Source organism: Melopsittacus undulatus, chromosome Z (genome assembly GCF_012275295.1).
Source record: "Melopsittacus undulatus isolate bMelUnd1 chromosome Z, bMelUnd1.mat.Z, whole genome shotgun sequence".
Taxonomy (NCBI): Eukaryota; Metazoa; Chordata; class Aves; order Psittaciformes; family Psittaculidae; genus Melopsittacus; species Melopsittacus undulatus.
Genome location: NC_047557.1, coordinates 52,832,358 through 52,855,096, shown reverse-complemented (window position 1 = coordinate 52,855,096; position 22,739 = coordinate 52,832,358). Strand labels below are relative to the sequence as shown.

General features: G+C 40.8%; 2 protein-coding genes across 3 annotated transcripts; both read left to right on the top strand.

The window, feature by feature from the left end:
* The first annotated feature begins 1,457 nt into the window (after positions 1-1,457).
* Positions 1,458-14,841, top strand: TMEM175 (transmembrane protein 175). Of its 2 annotated transcripts, none has more exons than XM_034073159.1 (10): positions 1,458-1,642; positions 2,117-2,155; positions 3,280-3,377; positions 5,371-5,422; positions 6,690-6,725; positions 7,956-8,039; positions 8,653-8,817; positions 10,129-10,207; positions 11,845-11,986; positions 12,524-14,841. In XM_034073159.1, the coding sequence occupies exons 1-10, from the start codon at positions 1,493-1,495 to the stop codon at positions 13,185-13,187; spliced, it is 1,509 nt and encodes a 502-aa protein (XP_033929050.1). In that variant the 5' UTR covers positions 1,458-1,492; the 3' UTR covers positions 13,188-14,841. The 2 variants fall into 2 exon arrangements, with proteins under 2 accessions (XP_033929050.1, XP_030910239.1); XM_031054379.2 differs by lacking the exon at positions 1,458-1,642 and adding an exon at positions 1,834-1,938.
* Positions 14,842-18,045: 3,204 nt separating this feature from the next.
* Positions 18,046-20,279, top strand: ATP5ME (ATP synthase membrane subunit e). Its single transcript, XM_031054261.2, has 4 exons — positions 18,046-18,193; positions 18,358-18,412; positions 18,707-18,805; positions 20,143-20,279. Exons 1-4 carry the CDS (start codon positions 18,158-18,160, stop codon positions 20,166-20,168), a joined length of 216 nt encoding a protein of 71 aa, XP_030910121.1. The 5' UTR covers positions 18,046-18,157; the 3' UTR covers positions 20,169-20,279.
* Positions 20,280-22,739: the final 2,460 nt, after the last annotated feature.

The window sequence follows — 22,739 nt, the reverse complement described above, 5'->3', positions numbered from 1 at the left end:
GGAAGTCTTCACTACCAGGAAGCAGCACGCCTTCACTTCAGGACACCTCCCAGCAGTGAAGTGACACAATAAAAGCAGTAATGAAGGCAAACCACTTAGATGAATGAGTCAAAGCCAACCCTCAAAATTATAAAGCTAAGTTGTATTCCAGCTGCAAGAATGCCTGGAGAAGGCACTGCCTACCAGCAGTAATTCAAGTGGTAGCTAGTGTGATGCAACAGGCCAGTCATCCTCGGTGGAAAACACCCTCCACAGAGTGATGCATGAAGAGGTAACTGGTTGAAGAAAAAAAACCCAAACATCTGCACCCATTTTGGTTTTGCCTCTTTTTTTTGTTTGTTTGTTTTTTTAATCCTTGGAATATAAGTTTGAGCACTTAACACCAGAAAACGTCTATTCTCTGAGGACAGTGATTGCTCAAGTGTGCATGAAAGAGAAAAATAAAGAGGAAGGACTTTAAACCACAGTTAAAGATAATCAGAAGTGTCCTATGAAATCAGTTAATTCATCTATTTCATTGCCTTTCTTTAGCTTCAGAATTTATTATGAGACAATACAAAGTTAAACTTGTCATACAGAGATTTGTGTTCCTGGAGGTATTTCAGTTATGTGTAATAAATACACTTTGAGCTCAAGTTACATGTTTCATAAAACACTTCATACAAACCATAAAAAAACTTTCATATGAAGGATTTCAGTCTCCTGCTTCATGAACTCATAATATGCTGCATTCTAAAATATTTGTGCTTTACACTGTCTTGTGCATCATTCCATTCAAAATATGCTCCTCAGCATGTTTTATAATTATTACAGGTAGACTCCAACCTCAGTCTTGAGTGGAGGAAAAAAAAAAAAAAAGGAATATAAAGTGTCTCTTGTGTCCTAAGGGAGAAAGAGGGACTTTTCACAAGGGCAGGGAGTGACAGGGCAAAGAGTAATGGCCTTAAACTGAAAGACGGCAGATTTAGATTTAGACATTAGGAACAAATTCTTCCCTGTGAGGGTGCTGAGGCACTGGCACAGGTTGCCCAGAGAAGCTGTGGCTGCCCCATCCCTGGCAGTGTTCAAGGCCAGGTTGGACAGGGCTTGAAGCAACCTGGTCTAGTGGAAGGTGTCCCTGCCCGTGGCAGGGGGGTTGGAACTGGGTGAGCTTTACGTCCTTTTCAGCCGAAACCATTCCGTGATTCTATGACTTTAAAATATGATCTATAAACAACGCTGAGAATCCCTAGGCACTACAGCCTCCGGTAAGTGTAATCTTCGGTGTCTGCACTTCAGCTTGTAACAAGCTTTGGTGGCGCTAAGACATTAACACATCCTTTATCACGCTGCTGCTTCCCCTAGCGCCTTTAGACTGTCTCAGCCGTCAATTTTCAGATGCCAGAACACCAGCACACCACCGCAGATCCAGGAGGGGGCGGCGGTTCCCGCCCCACAGAGGGCGGTGGCAGGGGGAGCACCGCCCCCACCGCGGGTGGAGCGGAGCCCGGCAATGTCGGTTCCGCGAGCCGCGGGGCTGGACCCGGAATCGGTGCCGGAGCGCGGCCGGGGCATGGAGCTGGAGCTGGGGAGCAGCAGGCAGACATCGCACCGGCTGCTGGCCTACAGCGATGCACTGCTCTCCATCATCGCCACGGTGATGGTGAGCGCCCGGCCCGGCCCGGCCCGGCCCAGCCCAGCCCAGCCCAGCCCAGCCCAGCCATGGCGTAGAGCCTGCCCGGTCCGTCTGGGGACCCCGGGCCGGTGGCGACGGCACTGCGGGGTTCGGGGCAGGCTGGCGCCGAGGGGGACCCCGGCAACGCGACCAGGCCCAGGGCCCGCCGGCGAGGGAAAAGCAGTGGAGCAGGGGCAGCTGGTGCCGGGCTCTCCGGGTCGTGACCGTGCCTGGCCGGCGCTTTCGGGGAGCCGTGTGCTGCTGTTCCCTGGCCGCAGTGCTGAGTAGGAGTGCATGGGGGGGGGGGGAGGGGGGGCGGGGACAGCGTTGTCCTTCCGGAACTGTGGGCTCTTGGTAGGTTCGGGGTCCGGGAGTTGGCGGGCATCTGCAGTCTGTTGGCTTTTAGTAAAGCTCTTGGTAAGGAAAAGAACGTCATGTACTGATAAGGTTTTGTTGTTTCAGATTTTGCCTGTGGCTCACACAAAAATACATCCCGATCAGGTATTATTTATGTTTTGTTTTATTATCTTCTGACTGTTCAAGTACATGTAACACCCTAATTTAGCATCCCCACTTCATTTCAAGTTCCAGACTTTCAAATAGGTTAGGCCATTAAATAACATTAAAGCCAACAGAAATTTCTCCTAGGAAAAACATCTGTTGAACTTGGGGTGAAGAGCTTAAATACTCAAGATCTGTGTAATATGCAGAAGTTGTGATATAAATCCTGAATGAGCTGTATATTGTAGGCCACAGATTTTTGTCTAGTTACTTTTGTGTGAAAAATTAATTGCTCATCTGACCAAAGCATCTTTCAGAAAGCATCTGCTCTTTTTGGTAATACATCAGCACTTAGTGAAGTTGCATACATACTGTGAACTGAATGAAGGGTTTTAAACCAAGTTAATAATAAATGTAATCAGAATAAGCAAAGGTGAACAAAAGAAGACTACAGAAAACAAACTCCTCAAAGAAACAGGAATGTTAGGAGACATATATTAATCATTTGATAAATGAGTGGATTCTTTTTAATCAGGATTTTTTTGGGTTTTTTTTCCTGCTCTTAAAACCAGACATAGATGCAAATGTTATGTATCATTTAGTTAAGAAAACTCAGGTATGAACAGTAACACTGCAAATATGCCAGGAGTCTATTTAAGCCATTGTGGTGGTACATGAAAAATTTGTTGTGGTTAAGCCCTCCCCCTCCTCACTGTTAACAGTCATCACATGAAACCTGCTTCTACGCCACAAGTCTGTGCTAAGAAAATGTAAGAGACATTTTGTGGCCAGCTCTCCCCTGAAATGTGTTATTACAGTAGCAGTGCTGAGAGAGTGCATAAAAGAATCGCAAGGTGAACAGAGCGTTGGGAAACAAATTGGAGAGGTGTGTTGGTATCTCATATGCCACTAACTTCACATTTCAGCACACTTACAAGTATCTAGTAGACCGATTTCTCTGCACTGTAGTAAAAAGATGGAAGAGAACTCTACTCTTGGCAGGCATTTAAAAAAAATATGTTACAGGGCTGCATGACTTTCCTTATTTGGAGATACTGCTAATAATGTCACATGTAACATTTAAGTTCCCTTTCTCTGACTCTGCATTTCACTTTCTGTTTCAGAAACTAGGTGAAAGTGTTCAGCAACTTCTTCTAGCAAAAATTGCAGTCTACTTAATGACCTTCTTAATAGTCACAGTGGCATGGGCAGCTCATGTAAGGTACGAACAGTTTTTAACCCTAAAGTCCCAGAAAACCTGTTGTTTAAAAGGAGAGGAAGTAACCATGTGTCTGATAGATTTCTACCTTGCTGATAAATTTCTGAATTTTCTTTTGTTGGATAACAAAAAAAATAACTGTAAAGAAATGCTACCATAAGCAGTGAATAACTGTACTCTTATATCACTTACAGTGGTGTGATACACAGTGATACAAAGAAAACCAAAACCAAGCATTATATATATCTGAAATTAGAGTTGCTCTTCATTTTACTTCATATTCTAGATGGAATTACATTTTGAACTATGCTGAAAAAGCATGACTTCATAACTTGTGTGCTACACAAATAGATGAACTGCTATTAATACAGCCAGCTCAAAACTTCTGTCTCTCAGTTCTGAGCAATGCTTCTCACAAAATTAATTACAATATTGTAGATGCTGCATTTTGTAAGCTGTAGACACCATCACCTCCCCATGTCTTGGTAGTTAAAAAGCAATTGATGTGCACACACCATATTGGAATGAGGGCAATTTTTGTTTGAATTTTGGAGTTTACAAATACTACTATATTCTTCCTTTTAAATGGATTGTCTGCATTCTAATAGAGGTGTGCAACTGTAATTCAATACTTGAAGTTGATACTTCACATCAGTACTTTCATCACACTGCCTGCATAAGTAAATGCCAAGGCATAGTCTTTGCATAGTTAGGGTTTTCTGGAGGGTGATTGGTTCTATTGATTCTAAGCAACACTTCTGTGAAGCAGGAATTTCATTAACAAGATGTGGGGCAGTTTGGAAGAAAAGCTTATCATCTGTATAAAAAAACAAATCCTATGCTGTATGTTCAGGAGAAATAATTTTAAGCCTTAAAATTCTAAAAATACTTTGGCACTCACAACATGAATTTGCCTCTGTTCTCCAAAGTAAAACTCAGAGAAAATCAGAATAATAGCTCTTCACATGGCAATATGAGACAAAAAAAAATCTGGGACTCTGGATGGACTCTGAACATCTGAATCTGCTCTGGAAGATCTGTGCAGTGCTACCGCAGGCCTCAGATCCCTACACATTACTGCTTCATCTGACAAGCTGAAAGTCAGTCTGTTGCCTGTAGTTTTATTTTGGCATTAGAGTATCAAATAGGCTCACTCATATTCTTGTGTGAGCAGTGGACAGTGCCTGGTAGTGAAAGTCTGCCTTTGTTCGTGCTTCAGAAGCATTTGATTGAGCAGCAAGCACAGGTTGTCAGTCTCCAGTTCATCCTGAGCCTTGCCTGTGATGAAGTAAATAGATGATTAATTGACAAATGATGATGGGTGTCCTGTGGCTCTCAAGCCTTCTGCAGCTCACCAGCAGTTTGCTAGCTGTCCTGTCCCAGGTGTGTCAGGTGGCAAAAGACAAAGATGTTCTGGAACAAACTGCAGCAGGAGAAAGCACACCAGTAGCCTGCCCTGTGACTTGGCTGCATTTCATCCTATAGGTCAAGGTCTCCAGAAAATCATTCTGAACTCCTGCTTCTGAATCATCCCCGTATCTTCCATTTTCCAAAGAATTTTATCCATTTGTAGCTCACTCCCTTGTTAGGTTTATGATATGTAACTTGACGGGTGAGAACTGACATATGGATAACTTCACAGATGAACTGTTAACAGTGAAATTTAATTCAAAGTAAATACATAATTTCAGATATAGAGGAAGGATAGAGTTGGAAGGAAGTCAGTTTGCTACATCATATGCCACTTGCCCTTCAAATAGAAATGACATTATTAATAACTTCTCCATGATTGAGATTGACTGTTCATATCTTGCTTTTTAGATCTTTCTAACAAATTACTTCCATGCTTGAGCTAGAGTTCTGGACTATTTGTGTAAATTCTGGATGAAAGGAAATCAGGTTGTCCTATAATACCATAAATGTACAATTGTATACAGTGTTGTAAAACATATTTTGGGAGCTGGCTTGTTCATGATATCTTGTCTTGCCTTGAAAGGTTGTTTCAGGTGATAGAGCTTATAGATGATGTCCTCGCTCTTCTAAATCTGGTGAGTCTTGTCACATAAACTGGGTGTTTAACTAGCAAGTATAGGTTAAGTTTTCATAAGTCTGTAGGTACATGTCCAAAAGTTTCTAATTTAAATAGCATAACTCTGCAAAATTTCCAAGCTGGGAGAATGTAAAGAGTTTGAATTCCTCCTTGGCAGAGTGGCTGATTGGTAACTAACTTGCTTTTAACTTCCACATGTTTTACTATAAGTCAAAAGAAGCTCTGCAGCAGGTTAGTCTGAAGTTCATCTGAGGGAACTGAAGAGGCACCTATGGCAAAAGCTTTTGATTGTTCATCTGTGTTCACCTGAAGTATCTGTCCTCCAGGCTTAAGAAAATTAAATGCTACATCTTTGGTGGAAAAAGAAAAAAATAAATCTTAGTGGTAGTATTCAGCCATTTCTCTGTTAAGTTGCCCAGAAGCAATTCAGAAGCTTATCTGAAACAGGAGTATGTGATCTTTTAAAACCTACCACTGAGATACCGATCTCTAAATCAGTGTTTTGAGCTTTATGTTTGCCTAACTCTTATCTATTGAGATTTCTCCATTTACTTACTTTTTTTTTATTTTTTTTACAAGCCACCCTGTAATATCTTGATTACTAGTGGTTGTAATGGGGATGCTGCAATGGTGAACAGATTCTTGCTTTCATCTAGAACTTTATATTCTTTATAGTTTTGTTTTTGTGCCAGTGTGCAACTGCACAGTTACTTTAATTTTCTTAACAGAAATACTGAGTTTAAACTCCATGAGATAATACTACAGGAAATTATGTCAGAGGACAAGCTTAAGGCACGTAATTCTTATCTAATGTAGTTATCAAAGCAATGTATTTCTTTGTGCTTGAGTTTTTGTTTTTTTTTTTTTTTTAAATTTGTCTTCCTTACATACGGAGTATTTGTAATCTGAGATAAATGTTTTTGACAAACCAGAAACTCCTCCTTAGAAGGTGTGGTACTTTTGGCATTGATAGTTTTCAAAGAAGTCTTGTTAAGAACCACAGCAAAACTTTTGCCTGTGGTTTTGGTAACAAAACTGTAGTGTTTTCTAAAATAAGCCTGTGCAGACTAGATAGCAAACATGGAAGAAGTGTACAGAACTATCCATTTGTTACAGTCAAAGCTCAGCAACTTTAGAAATATGTTTTTTTTCATGACACAGCACAAGTATTTGATTAGTGTTGCATTCTCTGGACATACCTTTAATGAGGGAATTCCTTGCTTTGCATTTTGCCTAGTGTTTCAGTACACTTTTTTCTTTCTTAGGCTTGTATGATGATCATAACCTTCCTGCCATACACAGTAAGTAGTTTTCTAAAATTTGACATATGTTTAAATTACAGGGGGAGGGGTTTCTTCATTTATTTGGAGACACTTTACCAAAGTATTCAGAAATCCAGAGAAGTGTTACTGTTGTATAAACCCTGAATCCATTGTAATAGTTAAGCCTTACTTTTTTTTTTAATTCATAAGGATATGTTATAACCTCCAGTTACTGCATGTTATAGACCAGGCAGAAAATGGGTATTGTAGAAGAAAAATTATAATCACAGGAAGTCATAGTTTCCTGTGATTTCTTGTTGAAAAAGCATCTGTATTGAAAAATGTCAGAACTGTCTGATGGTAGTTTTACATTTTGTAAGGGAGCTAAAGCTGTGTTTCAAACTCCCCTTTGGATGATATAATATTTTCCTTTTGTAACCTAGACAGTTTTTGGTATCATTCTGACTTGACAGCAAGGTTGATTCTGACAGCCATTCATTCATCTGCAAATCTGCAAACCTTGATATTCTGCACAATTTTTGGTCAGATAACCTTTAGACCTGGCAAGAGTATTTGCAACACCATATTAGCAGAACAAAACAGTTGATTAAAATGCATCTTGATTTTTGTTGTATGTGTAGAACAGATTTATAAGAGAGACACTCTTTTCTCTGTGAATATGTTTTGTGTTACATGTAAGTAAATGTTTGTCTGGAAAGAATAAGGCTGTCATTAAAATTGTCTCTGTCAGCAACAGAACATAGTTTTTTTGCTTTGCCTTGAAACTGAAGTAATTTTTGGAAGGTTTTCAATGTTACCCTGGTACTAATCCATGCTTTCATCCCTCCTTTAATGAAACTGGATAAATTAATACAACAGGGAACCATGGAGGTAAAGGAATCAAAAGGTTCAAAAAAGTTCTTCAAAAAGAATTTTCACAACTATCAACTTTTTTCCTACTGAAACTACTGCTAAACATTATGATCAGTTACAAGCCAGTCTGTGGTTATTATGGAGATAGTGTCACAGAGGTTCAGGTTTTGCAGTATCAACATAAAAGCAAAGCCACCTCTCTATATGTCTTTGATTGGGATGCCTGCCTGCGTTTGTGGCTAGAAATTGCACTGAGTGGAACTATGTTGAAATGCAACAAACTCTTTAGGCTTCTGAGTTTCAATATCGAATAAGAAGTGCTTCTGTTTTTCTATGGTTATTCCTACATTGCTTCTTAAGTATTTTATCTGGTTGCATTCTTTTTTTTTTTTCTAGTTTTCCTTAATGGCCTCTTTTCCAGACGTACCTTTTGGCATTTTCCTGTTCAGTGTCTGTGCTGTTGTCATTGGCCTTATACAGGTATTCCAGCTATCTATTTAAATTTTCACTTTTAAATAGATTTTCTTGTGTAGAACTAAAATATATTTATTAACGATGGGTAATGGCTAAATGTTTTTTTTTTGTTTGTACAGCATTTTTTCTCAAAGTTACGTAGGTTGTAATAACATAGTATATGTATGTAAGATGAAAAGTTGCATTGCCATGTGAAGCTGATCCGTGTAACTAAATCAGCTGATCTCAAAGTCTACAAAATAATAATTCCTTTCCCACTCTTTAAAATTTCTTGGGCAAATAGCAATTGACTTTTCCTGCCGAGGTTATTACTGAGCCATGCAGCCACAGCTGAGTGAACATGGTCCTTCAGCCTCAGTCCTTGTCACTTCATATTCCTTATTACGGAAGTCTTTATTCCACTTCATTAAAATCTATGGTAATGACATGTATTTTTAGAGGAGACAAAATCTTGACATGCAGCGTATGGTGAAATCTCAGAGTTTCTAAGATCAGCCCTCCATGTGGGAGTGAAGAATAATTTTGCGAGTGGTTTGGAATTTGTTGATTTATGGGTTTACATTTGATAAGCTGCATGTACTTATATGTAATAACATCACTAATGCTCTTCTCCTTGCAGGCTGTGATAGTAGCATATGGATTCTATCACCCACACTTCCTTAATCAACAGATACAGGTGTCTGAAAATCAGAATTTCTATAAACGTCATATCTTAAAGATTATCCTCAGAGGACCTATTTTATGCTTTTTAGCAGCAATCTGCTCTTTTTTCTTTATTCCTTTGGTAAGTCTCCAGTTAACTGAAAACTTTAATGCAGCAGTTTATATTAGTTGCTATTAGGACTGTGTATTAAAATAATTATGTTAAAGAGGCAGACTTAAAATATGCCATTTCTGTGGTGCTGTAATCAATGCTGCTGTTTTCTGTTGAAGCTGTTCAATTTACATATACGAATCCATAATTATTTGATCCATGAGTATGGACAGTTTTGAAAGAATATTCTGCTATAATATTAACCTTATTTGCTCTGCCTAATTTTTTTTTCTGATGCTTCTCTTAATTCGAAGCAGGTGTTCTAAACTGTAACTTAGCATCTTGCTTATCAGAAGTAGGTGAAATAATGTGTATGGCTATGTGAAGTAAGTATCATACTGCACAAACTGAAGGCACGTAAATATAATTGCTGCACTCACAGTGTAAGAGCAAACAGAATAAGCAGACTAGTTAGCCGACCTGCATTTCAAAACAAACGTTTTTGGCTAAGGCATGCTCTTAACACAGCCTTCTTCTCTGCCATCTTTATAAATTACAGTGAGTTGCTCTTACTTATTAATAGCTTTTATCTTTCTCAGAACTCCTATTGGAACTGAAATCCAGTTTTTTGACTTATCCTGAGCTTCCTTTCCTCTTATTCTTTAAGAAAAGCTGGATTTAGAAGATTTTTGAGAAAGATCCCATGGGAATTAGCAGTGTTTAAACAATACCCAAATTTGGGAGGAATTGGGTTGCTGTTCATAAAAAGGACAGTTATTAGTCCAAATGTGAAAAGGCCTTATTTTAACTGAAAATATGTTTTCCTCTTACACCCTTACTTCCCTCTTCTCCTTTGCCTTGTTCCCTAGTGTATTTTCTTTTAATATTAGTAATGATGAAAATAGTCTCCAAGTTGCTCTTGTGCAAAACCTGTGAATCACTCTAGACCCGCTGAGGAGTCTTTGGGACATAAGTAGTAGAATCATAGTATCACAGAGTATCTCCAGTTGGAAGGGCACCCATAAGGATCAGAAGGGATAGTTCTCCAACTTACAGTGAAGTCCTTACTACATTTTGTTAGCAGAATTACTTCCCTTCTTGTTTTATCTTGCTTCATTCTGGTACTAAATTAGCTATCAAAAAGCAGTTTCGAGTTGCAGACACAAGATTCAGGAGGTGCATGTGCATTTCACATGAGCCTTTTACATGTAATCAAGTGAGGATTAGTTTTTCTGAATGTGACAATACCTGAAGATTGGGAGCAATAGTTTCATACTAAACTTGGAAGATAATTTATATTTTGATAACAAAATTTAAACTGTATTCACTTTCTCTCCATAGTCTTATGTACTTCTTGGGCTCGTAATCGTTTTTCCACATCTCACGCGATTCACTACGTGGTGTAAAACTAAGATTGTTGGTGAGTAACAGTATTCATGGGTGTTTGTCCACATACATTATTAGGTTGCCAACAAGTTATCCAGACAGCCTGAAATGAAGTAGTTTTAGTTGTACTTCCATTTTCAGACTGAGAACATAGTGATTTGTCTGCTTAATCCAGACAGTTTCTCTCTTGCTCCCTCATTTACCTTCATTTGTGACTAGGTTTGTGTAAGGCACAACACATTCAAAGAGCATTTCTGAGTACAAAAGTTGTCTGGTTTGTCCGTAATATGCACATGCATGTATATACACACAAGTACATGAATGGTGGCTGCAGGCCATCTAAACCTTTCCTCCTAAAAAGGGAACATGGAGATTGAAGAAAACAGGAAGCAAGCTCTATGCTTGTTATCACTTTCTTCCCCACAATACTTTATGGTCCCACATGTTCAAACTGGCAAGAAGAGTACTTATAAATTAAACGTTTTCAGGATAATTATTCAAGGTGTTGCATCTCATTAATCTAACTGCTGTGGTCTAAAGTTACGCCTTCACATATGGCTTAAGTTATCTTAAATAAGTGCTTCCTTCCCTTACACTCCTGGCTTACATTTCTTCTGCCCTCCTTGCAGCAAGCAGCATTAACAATTGCACAACCACACCAACAGCCAGAACTGTTCTTAAACTGTGCTGAGGAGGTTCCAGTGCTAAAATAAAGGAAAAGGTGTCACCATGCAAACTATTCAGCCAAAAAGTGGAGTGCCTCTTTTTGAGAGCAATATAAACTGACCACAAAAACACTGAACAGATCACATATTTTGAATTGGTACTCCCAATGAGAGTCAGAAGAGTAACACCTTTGTGCTTCTGCTGTTCTTCAGCCTAGCAGAAGTCCAACTGTCTACATTGCATTCAGGAACATTCCTTCGACTCCCCCATGTGACAGCAATATTAGACAGGCAGAAGTGCTGTGAAACAGCTAAAGCCAGATTCTCAGAGCGAGAGAATAAACATGTAGGAACATTGCTTGTGCCTATTACGATGGGGGCACTGTGGTTTGCAGTCAGGTACGTCTCACACTGTTGTGTGGCTAACTAACTTAAATTAGTGCTCTGTTGACTGAGTTGTGGTTATACTTGCTTTTCATTATATTTCTCTCTTTAATTTCTCTGGAAGCTGGAGACTTTTTCTTCATCCAGTCCGTACTCCTGAAGTGGTGCAACATGGCTAGTTGGCCAGTTCAGAATCCAGTCCCTACCTTTTGTCCAAAGATTGGATTTATTTTAAAGAAAGTTATTTGATGTCCCAGTGCATCCTCCAGTGAGTTTTTAATCCCGTACAGTAGAAGACCTACAGCTATTACGGCTTTGCGCAAATGTTTGGTTCAATTACAGCTTTTGAGTCGTTATTCACTTGGTGGAAATGGTCTGCCATACAGTTTAAGGGACAGGGCTTTTTGGGCCCTCAAGCAACATAAACTTCAGGGAGAGGCACAGCTCCAAAAAAATGGAGTGACTGACCTGTGTGGATATATGACAGCCTTCTTTCTACAGAAAGATTTTGGCAGGTGGAGAGAAAAAAAGGGAGGCCACAATAGATTGTGTAAGTACCTATTTTACACTATCTGATTTTGTCTTTTTATACTATCTGATTTTGTCTGGTGTTTGTTTCCAGGTCATAGAGATGAAGAGGAGGAACACCATAGCTTAGAAACCTTCACTTTTTACCTCAGTGAGCCTCTAAGTAAAGAACGAGTCGAAGGATTCAGTGATGGAGTCTATGCTATTGTAGCAACCCTGCTCATTTTGGATATATGGTAAGGCTTTGTGTTGCCTCGTACGCTTTCTGTTATTCTAATACTAACTTTTGAGGAAATAAAATTATTTCCATTGTCTTTGACTTCTAAAACCTGCAATGGTTACTTTAAGCACGATTTTCTGGAAAAATACACAACACAAACAAAAGATAATTCTAATGCCCACACTTCAGCAGTAGTGATCGTAAGTCTATGTAATGTGTCGTGGGGTAGAGACTCTTAAAGAACAAAGTTTCAATTTTGCTTAGTCATGTTTTCAGATAAAAGGCTTTTATCAAAAAAAAGGTATTTAGTCACTGAGGCAACTTTACTATGTGAACCTAAGGGAATGGCAACTTAGACTGGGACTTCCTTTCAGATCTTATTTATTTGCAGAGCTGTTATTTGAAATGCTGTTTCTAAGTCACAAATTGGAGAAATACAAAGTGGATGCCTGTTGTTCTCTACTTGCTCAGAGTAAACAGTATAGTTCAGTTTTGCTCCAGATGTGTTTTTATAACAGTAATATGCAAAGTAAAGTAAGTTTTCTCTCCACAGTGAAGACAATGTCCCTGATCCCAGAGAAGTTGAGGAGAAATTCCACGGCAGCCTTCTCGAAGCTTTAAGTGAATATGGGCCAAACTACCTTGCATACTTTGGCTCATTTGTAACCATCGGTCTCCTGTGGTTTGTCCATCACTCACTTTTCCTTTATGTAACAAAAGCTACACGATTAATGGGACTGCTTAACATACTTTCATTGGCTTTCATTGGTGGGCTTCCACTAGCTTACCAGCTGACCAGTGAGTTTGCAGAGAAGTCTCACAATGAAATAGAAGCCATTCAGGTCAGTTGTGTTATCACTTTCTTTGCCAGCATATTTCAGTTTGCAATATGGACTACAGCTCTCCTCCATGAAAGGGAAACTTTGCATCCTTTTGCTAGATATGGTGGCAAGGAGCATGCCTTCATGTTTGCCAAGCTGGCTCTCTACCCTTGTGTAAGCCTTGGAGTCTTCTTTCTAACATGCTTGTTAAGTGAATTTAGCACAGCAATTTTCCATCTTATGCAGATTGTAATCCCATTTGCTTTTCTTGCCTTGCGCATTTTTGTTAGAATTGCTTTAACTGTTCTAAGGTCCATGATGTCTCTCTCCAGACGGAAGGTTGTATTGTTAGAAGAAGAGGAGGCATGTTTGTCTCCTACTGAACCACTGTCCTGAATTTCTGTGCAGTGCATGTGAAGTTAGAATATTAACTTTATGATTCACATAATCTTCATGTTTGGATTATACCGACCTAAACTAAAGCCTTCATTGGCCATAACTGGGGCATATTTAAGTTTTAGCTGGTCATGCTTGAGACCCTGTCTCCAAAACCTGTAATTGAAATAATTGGGTAAGTAGGGGATACAAAGAAAAGCATGTTCCCCTTCCTTTAGAGTTACCCTTGTGAAAAAAATGCTGCTTGACATGTAACTGCAGTGATGATTAATTCAGAAGTGCACAAACAGATGCCCTGCAAAATGTCCTTTTTTTCTGACATAGGGCAGCAATTATGGCAGCCAAACACAGGTATAGAAGCTGGCTGTGCTACTGTAAGATGGGGAGCAAGGCTTAAAAGGCATGGAGACCTCTGCATTTCTGGATAGTGCATCATGGCACACGGATTGCTAGTCTGTCCCCTTTTGTCACCCTTTTTTTAAGGTTACAAAGTCTCTTCTGCATAGTCAAGAACTTGTAATGGCGTTTTGAAAGCTACTTGCGTTTGAGTTGTGCTGAGCATGGGTTTAGATGAGAGTTGCAATTGTGACCATATGCAGTCTTCAAGACTAGCTGAACACAAGTTCTCCAGGCTTATCTGCTCTTCTAAAAGAAAAAAAAAATAAAAATTATGCATTTAACAGGTGAGGATGCATGTGGTTATGTATCCAAGGTTTGAACCAGCTTCAATATCTCCCAGAGAGGTGATTCAAAGAGAACTACAGGTGAATTTATTTTCAGTTCTGAAGCAGCTGCTCATCTGAAATGAAAGATTTGGATTTCTCAGGGTTTTCATGTTTGCTTTCATACTGAGAGAACATCCTTCCATCCATTGTGATGGCATTATGTCATATTCAGAGAGTATGTGACTTTCCTGCTACAAATAAGAGTTTCCCATCAGGTAATGAGTTTTTCCTGAAGTAGAAGCTATCTAAGGGATCCCACAGATTTCTGGGTCTTGCTGAGCAAGACAGCAAAAAAACCTATCTCTGTAAAGGTTCCAGTCCATGGCATGTTGAAGTTTTTCTACAGTTATGTTCAGTTTAGTAAGTTTTATGCCTACCAAAAGTTACCCTGCAAAGAGCTGTACAGAAGGAACGGGCAAAGTCATCTAGCCTCTGGCTGCCCTGGAAGCATTTACATTTCTTTTTGGCAGAGCCTTTAGTTTGTATCTTGAACTGTCTTAGTGCCTGACAACTTTAATGCCATATTTAAAGGCATCTGAGGGATTCTGTTGTTCCTTTAAAAAAAATAACTAAAAATACTGTAGCAAACAATGTCTGGAGTAATTGTTAGTGAAGACAAATTATGGTATTTCACTTCAGTTGAGATCAGTCTTGAAAGCACTTGTGCTTTTGGTCTGAAGCACCCTGATACCAATATGTAATTGTCAGTATTACATATTTTGTGTGAGAGAGTATGTTCAGATATCCAAGGGAGTTTATACCTGAATGAGGTAAAATGACTTCTGGGAGGATTCTGCATTGCATTTGTATCACAGTGTGTTTCTGATATTTAATAAAAGCACTTTTGGTTCTATCTGGTTTTGTTTCTAATGTGCAGCAGGCACATAATAAGCAGTGAATATGTGTATTTGTAATAAATTTTCATCAGTGAAAAAAACCATATCTTCTAGCCCTTTATTTCTGTTCTGCAGGTGAAACTGAAATCTGTCTACAGTTAAAATTATGTTGAACATATTTTATTTTTTTTCCATTCAAAATCATCAAGGTCCCTTCCAACCTCCATCATTGTGATTTTCTATGAAAGACCCTAAAGCTTGTAATGTGATGTAAAGAAATGCTGCTTTTAATTCTGTTGGTACTTGAAGAAAACAAGACCTGAAACTGAATCTAACCATGGAGTTTCATTACAAAGATGCTTTGAAGAGTAGTTAATTGCTGTGTATAAATACTACTGTATTGGCTAATTGGATTCTTTGCCTGTAATCAAGATACCCTTATTCAAATCAAATTTACTAATATTTCTGAACCTAAACTTGAAGGCAAACTTTGACCTGAGGTTTTGTATAAACAGAATTGATTTAGGATTACTCTAATAGTTTTGTGAAGTTCTGGAGAAACAAACTGCATTTCAGAGTGACACATTAATTTGAATTGCGTGATTCTCAAGTAGGAAGAACATTCCTAATCTAACTATAACTAGCTGCTCTTTACATAATTATTAATGATCACAGGTTTTCATCTCTAGAAAAATTAAACACAATGATTATAATCCCAAAATCATAGAACAGATGAGGTTGGAAGAGACCCCTGTAGACTGTCTAGTCCAACCTTCCTGTTTAAAACAGCCTCAGCTCAAGCAGGTTGCTTAGGACTTTATCCAGTCAGACTCTGAGCACCTATACAGATGGAGAACCACCCAGTAGGTCAACCTCTTTGAATGTCCAGTTGCCCCTCGAGTTAAAAAAACAAGGGTACATTTTTCTTCCATTTAAAAGGAATTTGTTGTATTTCAGTTTCTGTCCATTGATCTCATCCCATCTCTGGGCACCAAAGAGAAGAGTGTCTGGGTCTTTGCTCCTCCCCATCAGGTATCCAAAACATTTATAAGAACCCCCCTGATCCTTCTGTAGACTGCATAGTCCCAGCTCTCTCAGTCTCTCCTTGCATGAGAGACTCTCTAGTTCCTGCATCTCCTCCACTGCCCTTTGATGGACTCATTTGAGAATGTTCATGTCTCTCCTGCACTGGGGAGGGCAGAACTGGACACTGCACACACACCATATATACTCTGATCACTCACCTCCCTTGACCTGCCAGTCAAGGTCACTTAGGTTCCTAAGTCCAGGAGACTGCTGGCCTTCTTTGCCAGACTAATAGTTTTAATTAAGTATCCTGAAAACAAGTGAAATCGTAGTAAAATGCTGCAGTAAAACTTCCCTTCTAATGACACAGAAATTTTTTCCTGTGGTACTGGTATTGCCAGTCAGGAAAAACTGCCTCCTAAACCAAATAGGTCATGTTGGACAAACTGTGGTAATGCATGGGAGAGTATTTGAAAAGCCTGTTGCCTCTCAGCTCACAACCGTGATTCCATAATGACAGCTGTTTCATTTGTTCAGGCCAGTTAGCCTCGTTAATGGATTCAAGTTCAAGATTAATCCATTTGAGACATTAAAAGATGATAACAATCACTTGTAGCACTGTCTTCTTTGCCTTGCATACAAATAGTGCTAGCTGAAAAATTCTATTAAAGACTGCTAAGGGATGCACTTTCAGTTTCAAACCTTCAGAATAATGGTAAGTGTAAACAGCTCTTAATTTACTTTAGAAGAATAACAGTCATACAGCTGTAGTTCTTTGCAAAGACAGGATCTGTGCTAAATCACAATGAACATTGTGTACGCTTTACGACTTTTTCCATTTTACTTGAAAACAACTAGTTAGTGCAAGTAATTCTCTTACAACTAACTGTGAAGCTGTTTCTTCTGATGACTCAAACTTCCATGTAAGTTTGCAGCAGACATAGTCAAAGCTGTTGTTCGGCATCTGATAAACCATGAGCAGCTCTTGCACTTGGATTTTTCAGTAAAATAAGGTCAGTCACCAGGAATTTTGGACTTGCTTAGTTTGGTTTTTCAGTGTGAGAGTACTTGACAGTAGTGTGCAAAGCTTAAATTCACTGTAGGAACTTTGCAAAGTTCAGCTTGGTATCCCGTGAGGTTACCTGGGACAGCATCAGATAACTTATTTGTTACTATGGAATGTGGCACAGACAAATGCTCTTGTGATGAGAAGAAAATGCACGTATCTCAATGTTTACCATTTGAGATCTTATCACAGGTAAGATCACATGGCACCATGTACTCCTCCTTTTCTTCATATGCGATGGGGTAGTATTTTGACATGTAGTCCAAGTTGCCTGCTGCATCACTAGGGAGGACCACAATATCTGTATTGTACGAAATTAAAAGCAGTAGTGATTTTTTTTTCCTCAGAGCTTTAATGCTTTCTGTTTAAACATCCAGCATAAGGATGTCATTCAATTAATTGCTCAAAATAATTTAAAAAATGGAGCATTTTGGTATTTTGAATGTCCATCAGTAACCCTGAAAAGCACTTAATTGAAATCATTCAATTGTTGGGTATTTATGGATTTTGAAACTGTCAGCTGGCTGAACAGGCAATCACTGTGCCACTAGTAACCTCAGTGTTTGATACTGACTTGGCCTTGAGCTTCATGTTAAATTACTTTGGCATGAACAGCTGACACTGGTGTGTGGAACTAAAGTGATAACCACCTAGCAGTGACCTCTCATTTGTAATGCTCAAAGTGTCTGAGTTTTTGCCACTGAAAGTAAACAAAAAATGTAGAAAATTCAACACCAAAGCCCAGAAGCAATAGGTTATATACATGTCATCCACTCTCAGGTCTTATTGGTACAGGACACACAACAGTAACTAAAAAAACCTCGTGATACTACAAATGGACGGCGCATCGAGAACCTTCCTCCAAGCTCCCTGAAGAGAGAAACATGTCAGGATTCTTTTAGACGAAGAATATCCATTATCCGTGTCCTGATTACCAGAGAACTGCATGGGCCAGGAGCTCATCACTTTCTGGCCCATTCACTGCCTACGCTTAACTTTACGCAACGTATTTAAAACTATGTCACTAACGACCGAACGCTCAATCCCCTGCTTTTACGAGAGCACGAAACTCAACCGGATTCCTCGGGCGGGGCCCAAAAGGAAAACACCCCCAGATCCTCCATTTTGTATCGCGGGGTAGAGGGCACGGCCCATTTTCCGACGTACGGACGCCTGGGTAACGCGCGACCAGGACACCGGAACCCGGCTCTAGCAGCTTCCGTAGCAGAAGCTCCGCCCCGGGTTGGGCCGAGCTCTGCGAGCTTCCCGTCCCGCCCCGCCACCGCCCCGCAGGGGTCACTTCCCGCTGCCGCCAGGATGATTCCACCGGTGCAGGTCTCTCCACTCATCAAGGTGAGGGCTGCGGGCGGTTCCCGGGGTGCTGTGCCGGCGGCCCCCTGCGCTCCGGGGCCGGGAGGTGACCTCTGGCCTCAACGGGCCGGGCTGTGGGGGGCGGTGAGCTGGGCCTAGTGGTGCGAGCTGAGCCAAGGGCGTGTCCTTGTCTGTGCCTCCCGCAGTTCACCCGGTACTCGGCCCTGCTGGTGGGGATGATCTACGGCAAGAAGCGATACGGTGAGTGCGTGTCACGGGCGGCCTTCCCCCCTTCCCCGATCGGGGCCCAAAGGGCACCTTGAGGCGGGCACGGCCGCCATTTCCCCCTCCCCCTCACTGCAGGGAGACCTGATAGGGCCCTGCGAGGTGGGCCCTCGGGGCTGGGCTCTAACCGGTGTGAAGTGACAGATCCATGTAAAACGAGCCTTCGTGCCAGCGGAGGTGGTTTTATGTCCTTTTTGGGTGGGCTAACAGGTGCAGAGCTTTGTGCTGGCTCTTAGAAACTGCGTTTTAAAGTGCGTGTGTTAATGACAGACTACCTAAAGCCTATCGCTGAAGAAGAAAGAAGAATAGAGGCTGAAGAGAAAAAGAAACGTGAAGAACTTGAGCGGATTGCAAGAGAGCTTGCAGAAGGTAGTTCCTCAGTTTAATTCACACATCCTGTACCGAACTGAGTGCCGTGCCTTGCAGGTGGAGTGACATCTTAATGCAGTGGTTTTAGGACAAATTTAGGCTTACAGCCAGGGGACTGCACACCCATGTGATTCCATGGAGCAGTGGTTAGGGCTGTGTGAAGGGTAAATAGTGCTGCTGTTTGACAGGCTCTCCTGAACGTAAGCTTTGGTAGAGGAAGAGTTGAAAACACATTTGCAACCAAATGGTACGTATTAAATGGCAGTCCGAATTTCCCCTGAGAAAACAAACCTGTAAAAGCTGTGCTGATTATTTTGTGAGGAATACATGGAACTGCATATTAACATTACTCAGATGTCCCTTATTCAGCTGGATGCAGCAAACCTGTGATCCCTTTGATCCATGCAATGAAGAAGTCTCACAAGTGTGACTGGTTACCTAAACCAGAAGTTGTAGGCAACTGCTTGAAATTGCAACTCAGACTTTAAAGTGGTATCACTGGTGTAGTGTTAAAGGTCAGCTTTATTTGTTATATCTTACGTGAAGAGAGTATGCTGGAGGCAATTTTTAAGAAATTGATCAGTAACTCAAGCTATACACTTAATAACTCTTTACATGGGAAATAGCAGCATTCACATTGTCCTAAACAGGACTAATGTTTAACAGAACACTGTAAAACTGAATGAGCCACACATACATATAATTAAATAGGCAAATTGATGAATTTTATCAGTTACTAGAGATGAAGCTATTCTGCACAGCTCTTTTTACCATCTTAAATTTACAGTCTCCATTTTTTATGGACTAAATAAATGGGCCTATAGGTATTTTCTGGATTAGCTGAAACTTTCTTACACTTTTGGGGATAGAGGCTGTACTGCAGTGTTGCTACTTCAGTTAATAATGGAATTCTGTGATTATTTCTTTAGAATGTTTATTTAAAAGTGGCACACAGATGACCAGTCTGCTTTCCCAACAGTGGTTTTGGTGTGGTTTTTCTGTTCAAAAGCTATTGTTATAACTTCATTCAGTGCAGTACAGTTGTTGGAGATTGTTTATTAAAGATGGATAACCAGATATATCCATAATGATAGCTTTTTCTGGGCTTAATTTGAATTATCAGTTCAGAAAACAGTAATTTTGTAATGAGTAAGTAAAAGGTCTTTTACCCCAAATACACTTCTCTTGAGTAAGCAGAAGCAGGAATCATAAAAACTGGCTAGAAAGAAATATCAGACTTGAAGGTAGCTTTTGGTCTCACTAATGTTTTGCATATTTTGGTACTGCATGGGACTGACTAGTAGTCCTAACTGTGTTTGGTTTTTCCTCCCTTCTAGCAAGTGAAGATTCCATATTGAAATGAACAGAAGATTGAATCCTAATTTCACATATGGAAATATACGGCTAGGCTCTGAACTGTGCAGTGGTTGGTGGACTCTGTATGCTATTCTTTCAATAAAGTACTTAAAATGTTGCAATGGGTACTTGAGTTGCATGGAACAGCAGCAGAAATAATTACAGACTATGACAGGAAACTTTTGGCACAAGCAGGCTGTTGCTCTGGTGGAAATACCATGTTGTATTCCTCCAGCAATAGCCAGTCTCTAAGCGTATAACTAGTAGGTAATGTTTGTGATCAGAAAAAGGCACAGTTTAATACATTTGGACAGGTGGGGGAGCAGGCTGGACTTCAGCAGACTGAAGGGCATCCACATGTTCTTTTTAGTAGCAGAGCAAAGAGGTCCTGTCTTGAGTTAGTTTGTCCTACCCCTTCCATCTAGGACCAGATGTGATGGGCAAGCTATAGCACTAAAAATCCTTTGGTAGCTTCTCACTCAGGTAATGGAGGGAAAATCTGCTCTCCATTCCTGAATTCCTATCTGATAAACCCCTTGCAGTCTCACAGGGATATTCATTTCCCTACCCTTCCCTGTCCCCAGCCTTCAGAACCCAGAATGGAAGTCTGGATGCCTTACCTCTTTCAGTGAGGCACGTACAGGGCAGGCCCCACATGCGTGTCACTGGAGTTGGGAGCTGCATCAAGCCGGAATTGAAAACACTCTCCTGGGGTACGGGCAAATATGTCAGAAACAGCTAAATCACTCTGTCACACCTGTCTGGGAGCTGACTGGTCAACGGACCTCTCCTGAAATTGTGTTGCAATAGCATCACTTTTCTCTCAGGCCTGGGAAAATACTGTGTGTAAAAATACATTTCTTACCCCTTCATTTTCTTTGTCCAGTAATTCCTGGCAGACAGCTGCCAAGGGGAGCGCTGTAAGAAATGTGCCAGATTTCACTGCATCTGACTAACACCTTCAGTGGGAAGTGAACTGCCAGCGATATGGTTCTGATGGTGCAAAAAGACACAGAAAGATAGTAAGGGATTGCTGGCTGGAAAAGACACTGGTCCCAGTCTTCTGGCAAAGTGGCTGTGTCATTAGATGATACCATTTTGAAAAGGAAAAAAAAGGCAAGTTCAATTGCCGGATGTATACTGAAATAAAAGTCAGTGTTCCCCTCAGACACTCAGTGTGTGTTAGGCAGTGGAAGTGAGAGCCACAGTGAAGGGCAAAAGGGAATGATAGGCTGCCTGGAGCTCAGGGCTGTATGTACTGTAGCTGGAAATGGCCTGTTTGCCAGATGAGAAGATAGCAGGAACAGCAGATGAAGCATCTCATCACAGCATCTCCCCAGGCGTGGGAGAGGGAAGGGCTTCCTCCCACCAGCTGCCTTTTCCTGAGCACTGCATTGTTTCTTTAGTGCCCTCCCTTGGTGAGCTGTTCTGGGAGGTGAGGGGTCCCATGGTACCATGGATGATTGACACTTTGCTGTTGGGTAATCTCAAACTGCAGCTGTAGGCTGTCTCACCAGCCTTTTCACCCTACCCTGCAACTCCTCTCAGCTCCACCAGTGCAGACATGCTGCTTGCCTATGGACCTGCAGGGGTCACTTCTGCCTCTGCTCACAGGTTGTTCCTGTCAAAAAAGTTAGCAATGACTGTCCAGCGAGGATGCAAGTTCTATACAGACAGGCAAACACTCTGCAGCCCCTGAGATTAAGCTGCAGCGGAAAGATTTTGCCTACAGACAGCATCCCATCAGAAATTGTTATAGTGCAAAAGAAAAAGAAAAGGAAAATGAAAGGTCTTGGTTTTCTATTTCTCTTACTGCCCTCTAATTTCTGTATGTGGCTTCCCACAGAGACATGACTGACAGCAGCCCATCAAGTATAGGCTGAATTTCCTCTTTGAAATGGGAGAATTCCTAACTGAAACACATCTATTAGTGCAATGCAGTGCAGAGGCAGTGCTTGTCCGTTTTACCCCAGGACAGACCCCAGCCTCCCAGCTTTATTTCCTGTAAATCTTTGAGGACATAAGGAGCTTTTCTCAACACTTAAGTGTACAGTGGTTTGTGGCCATTTTTTGAAAGCCCACTGCTCACCACTCTGCAACATGATAATCTTGTGACATTTTTCCCACTGGAAAAAAAAAAAAAACTTGTTTGCCTTAGTATGCAAGTCTCTTACGTGGTTCTCGATGACACTGAGGCATACAGTATGAAGTCACTACTAGTGACTTATTTAGCTTTCATGCAAGTGGACAGGTTTCTGCATTTTCCTGAGAGGCAGCTTGCTGCTCATGGAATTGCTGCATAGCAGGAGAGGATTAACAGTTTTAAACTAAAAGAGGGGAGAATCAGGCTGGTCAGGAGGAAGAATTTTTTTACAATGAGGGTGGTAAAATACTCTCACAGGTTTCCCAGAGAGGTGGTGGATGCCCCATCCCTGTAGACATTCAAGGCCAGGCTGGATGTGGTTATGGGCAACCTGAACTAGTTGAAAATGTCCCTGTTCATTGCAGGGGTTTGGACCAGATGACCTTTGAAGGTCCCTTTCAGCCCAGGCTATTCTATGATTCTATTACAGTTGCT

What these genes read in the sequence shown, in the direction of transcription:
- ATP5ME (XM_031054261.2), top strand. Translation starts at nt 18,158, where the DNA reads ATGATTCCACCGGTGCAGGTCTCTCCACTCATCAAG. An exon ending in AGGTCTCTCCACTCATCAAG is followed by an intron (nt 18,194 to 18,357) that starts GTGAGGGCTGCG and finishes TGCCTCCCGCAG; the next exon opens with TTCACCCGGTACTCGGCCCT. An exon ending in TGCAAGAGAGCTTGCAGAAG is followed by an intron (nt 18,806 to 20,142) that starts GTAGTTCCTCAG and finishes CCTCCCTTCTAG; the next exon opens with CAAGTGAAGATTCCATATTG.
- TMEM175 (XM_034073159.1), top strand. Translation starts at nt 1,493, where the DNA reads ATGTCGGTTCCGCGAGCCGCGGGGCTGGACCCGGAATCGGTGCCGGAG. An exon ending in GTGTAAAACTAAGATTGTTG is followed by an intron (nt 10,208 to 11,844) that starts GTGAGTAACAGT and finishes GTTTGTTTCCAG; the next exon opens with GTCATAGAGATGAAGAGGAG. An exon ending in CTGCTCATTTTGGATATATG is followed by an intron (nt 11,987 to 12,523) that starts GTAAGGCTTTGT and finishes TTCTCTCCACAG; the next exon opens with TGAAGACAATGTCCCTGATC.